This window comes from Hemiscyllium ocellatum, chromosome 7 (assembly GCF_020745735.1).
Source record: "Hemiscyllium ocellatum isolate sHemOce1 chromosome 7, sHemOce1.pat.X.cur, whole genome shotgun sequence".
In the NCBI taxonomy this organism is placed as follows: domain Eukaryota; kingdom Metazoa; phylum Chordata; class Chondrichthyes; order Orectolobiformes; family Hemiscylliidae; genus Hemiscyllium; species Hemiscyllium ocellatum.
Window position 1 is genome coordinate 89,474,443 of NC_083407.1, and position 3,962 is coordinate 89,478,404.

General features: G+C 39.4%; 1 protein-coding gene across 3 annotated transcripts; it reads right to left on the reverse strand.

Moving 5' to 3' along the window:
• Positions 1 to 1,759: 1,759 nt before the first annotated feature.
• Positions 1,760 to 3,962, reverse strand: LOC132817543 (gamma-crystallin M2). 3 transcript variants are annotated; one of them, XM_060828045.1, is made up of 4 exons: positions 3,951 to 3,959; positions 3,638 to 3,869; positions 2,385 to 2,397; positions 1,760 to 2,030 (listed from the first exon to the last, which is right to left on the reverse strand). In XM_060828045.1, exons 1-4 carry the CDS (start codon positions 3,957 to 3,959, stop codon positions 1,760 to 1,762), a joined length of 525 nt encoding a protein of 174 aa, XP_060684028.1. The 3 variants fall into 3 exon arrangements, with proteins under 3 accessions (XP_060684028.1, XP_060684027.1, XP_060684029.1); XM_060828044.1 differs by lacking the exon at positions 2,385 to 2,397 and adding an exon at positions 2,651 to 2,657 and having other exon boundaries at positions 3,623 to 3,869; XM_060828046.1 differs by lacking the exon at positions 2,385 to 2,397 and having other exon boundaries at positions 1,760 to 2,035; positions 3,627 to 3,869; positions 3,951 to 3,962.

Sequence of the window (3,962 nt, forward strand, 5' to 3'; positions counted from 1 at the left end):
CTTAGGATACTTTTTTCCTTATGTCTATTTCCTTCAATGACCTTATTCACTGATGTACACTTAATGTTAAATGCTCATAGAAATCCCTACAGTATGGGAACAGGCCATTTGGCCTAACAAGTCCACACTAACCCTCTGAATTTGGCCAAGCTCTGCAAGGCACAGGTACTGACTCTCATTGGTGTCACAGGCAAGACGTGTCTTTGTGGAGTAGCATTGGCAGATGGGATGCTGATTCTTGCAGATCCTTAATGCACTATGGAGCTATGGCAGGCAATGGAAGAGCCTGGCACCATGTATGCCTTGTCATGGTTTGTAGGTCTGAGTGCATGAGCCCTTCCATTCAGGGTGGCCATCCTCCTGCAATATCTTGTGTTGTTGCACCTCTCTGAATGGATGCAGAAGCCTAATGCTGACATATACAGAGGGAAAATGAGGCTTCCACATGGAATGCTCAGCATTACTGATGGCACATTGATGCAAAGAGTAGATGTCATGTGTGTTTTGACGGTTACATTGGTATGATCAATGACTCAATGACACTGGGAGAATTCATCAGTGGTGGATTGTGCACCTCGTACAACCTAACCTGCATAAACGATGCTACAGCATAATGTCTATCTCAAAAACTCCTCATTAATGAGAAAGGTGACATTTTTGATAACAGCAAAGCCACTCTATGCCACTGGTTCAGCAGCTGAAAATTGGTTGGCCATTTTTGAAATGAATTATTGAGTGCCTCCATTAGGCCTGATACTCTCCGCTCTCTGGGAATCAGGTTCACTCTGATGTGCTTATTACACTATTCCCTCTCCCTGCCAACTGAAAATCCAAAACAGCCTCAATGACACTTTTTTAATTACCTCTCCAACTAGCTGAACATGCAATTAATTAAAGACAAGTTTTGTTCTGGACAATCCACTGTTGCTTACTTGTTGAAAACTGCATCACATTCTGGATACATTGGGATCTTGTGCCATCCTGTGCAAAAGCAATTTTCAAATCATGCCCACAGCTACTTTTGGGATTGCCAGCAATTAGAAATCCTAAGTATTTGTATTCTCCTTTGGAGACAAGTTTAAGTGTGAAATTGGACGACAGGGACAAGTTGGGCCAAAGGGCCTCTATCTATGCTGGTTTTATGTAGTACAGGTTATCATCAAATAGTGCTAGACTCACACAAACTTGGACCTCCTGCTGAGGGGTGTAGCAATTTAGCACTAAAATCCTTGCTATAATCATTGTAACTAGTAAGCATCACGAGAAAGTTTGTGCACTGCCAGACTTACTTTAAACATGCACATAACATCATCCTGGAGTCTGGTTTCAGGGCTTTCCATTGACTCCATGTGTATCTTCCATCTGAAGACACAGCAGCATGTTATATACAGCACTGAGGCTGCATTTCTACAAACTGGACTAGGCAAATAGCAAGGATAGGTCAGTTAAGGTTCTTTAAAGGCCTATTCAGACCAATTTTCAGGGGCTAACTGGAATTTCCAAAAGGCATCAAGAGCTGCCTAGCTGTCTGGAGGCCGTCAAATGCCATACTGATTTAACAAACTAAACGTAATCTACAGGACTGCCATCCGGTCATGATTCAATGTTGTAGAAATGGGATACTGTCTAAATACAGAGTTTAAAGTTTAAAATATTGAGAAATATTTGCATTACTTGGATAAAGATGAATGGAAGACTCATAATTGTAGCAGTCAAAACTGTGTTTATTTCTGAACCAGCATTGAGCTTTTCAAAATATTTAGAAATCCATTACACGGCGGAAAGATCCAATTGTTGGGCAAGTTGCTCCCCAGTCACTAAACTTCTTGTATTCACCGGGTCTCAGGAAGTACTGTCGCCCTCTGTAATCAGGATGTTCATAGAAGATCCAGTAACCATCCATCACGTGGCAGGAGTGGATGTCACGGTAACGGAAACGATCGTAGACAGATGGACAGTCATCCATGAATTCCATCATCTGCCCTCCAAAGTCAGGCCTCTCGTAAATTTTCATTCTGTAGGAGCCATCACTGGACTATAGAATTTAGAAAACCATTAAACCAAAAACACTAATGTAAATAAAACAACATGCAAATAAGAGAGAGACAAAACTTGCCAAAAACAATGTGTTGAATTTTACTTTGAAAATAAGATTTTGTTAATGGCACACGCCATTATTAATGCACAAAGTAACCAGCAACTTCAAGAGATTAAGAGTTAGATCATTAGCTGTGAACCTTTAGAAGGCACTGGTGCATTTATTTTACTCAGTTACTTAATTTTTCATTAAACTCCCTGCATAACGTGAGAACTGGAACTCATCCACAATGAATTTAACAATCTCTGATCATTGTTAATGCAATGCCTCAGGGCACACACTGAACTAGAAAGGGATCAGTTTAATTGGTCCAACTTAATTCCTGAAGATAATAAATTGTAGGAGATTTTCAAAATGTCAAGTTCAAAATAAATATTTTCTTCATACTTACCCTGTTTCTCTTTATCTACTCTTTCCCTCCATGAAAGTGGCAGACTTGGAGGTGGGAAGTGAACTTTAATTAATGGGTTTTAAGCAGACTAGTGTACCCTTTGCCTAAATTAAGTTCTGGGTGGGAAGGGTCTAACGTCAGTTTCCCAGCTCACCTCCAACTGAGGCTCTTCAGTGATCAACTAATGCTGAAACCCACAAATGCTTTAAATATTTCAGCTCCAGGTAAGACAAGAAAAAGTCAACATTAAATTAAAAATGGATATTACTAAATTAAACACTGGCAAATCGATTTCAATGTCAAGAAAATTTTGGACTAAACAAGGATAAATTTGAGTACTTTCTGAGTGTCAAAATGCTAAAGAGCGTGGAAACCAAAAGAGACTCATAAGTCCAAGAACAAAGATCCATATCATGTGATCAACAGGCACAAATTACATTGAGAATACATGCAGGTTGAAGTTATGCTTCAGCTATGCTGGTTGGACCATACCTGAGGTATTTGGAACAGTTCTGGCTGCTATCCACTTTAGAAGGATATTGGTGGGAGTATTTACCAAAATTTACCAAACTGACACCTGGACTCTAAGATTATACAAATAAGATTTTTTTTTAATTCCCTGCAAGTAAAAGGGTTAAGGAGTGATTTAATCAAAGTTTTCCAGCTATTAAGCATAGACGCAAAGAAATTATTTCCACTGATTAAGGACGCCAGTACTGGGGGAAACAAGCCAAAAATTTGAATCAAATGTTTCATGGATGAAATTCCGAAAGATTTCCATTAACAAAGTGCAACAGAAGTTGACAACTCTTTCCAACAAACATCAATTGATGGATCAATTTTTAGTTTTAATTCTGAGCTTCATAGACTTTTGTTATCCAACCATATTTAAGGATACTCGTCCAAGGGATATGGAGTTAGATTGCAGGTCAGACATTAACTTATTGAATGATAGAACGTTCTTAAGAGTTAAATGGTTCTGGCAGCTATGCTCTGAATGCAATTCCTTCAGTGTTTTGTAACCATCCATCACATTACAGGGCCCGCTACATCTGATATAATAACAGATCAAGAGAAAAAAATGGAAATTCAGAAATGCAGAAAGTTCTAAAATTCATTCGAGAAATTGAAACTTACATATGAGTAAGTGCGACATGACCTAATGTTGTCATTGAATCCCATCCAGCGCTGGTAGTCAGGGTATTCTCCCTTGGTCAGAACATACTGGTATCCCATGTAATTGGGTCTCTCATACACCACCCAGCAGCCACCCTCAACACGGATGGAGTTACAGCGGCTGAAGTAAGGGGACAGGTCGGCACAGTCACTGCTGCACTCATAGTGCCGTCCCTGGAAGTTCCTGTCCTCGTAAAAGATAACCTGAAAAAAACATGTCTTAGCTAAGGCTGCACATGTTCAAAGACATTAATTTAAAATAAATCAAATGTAAATTAATTTCACCTTTCCCATTCT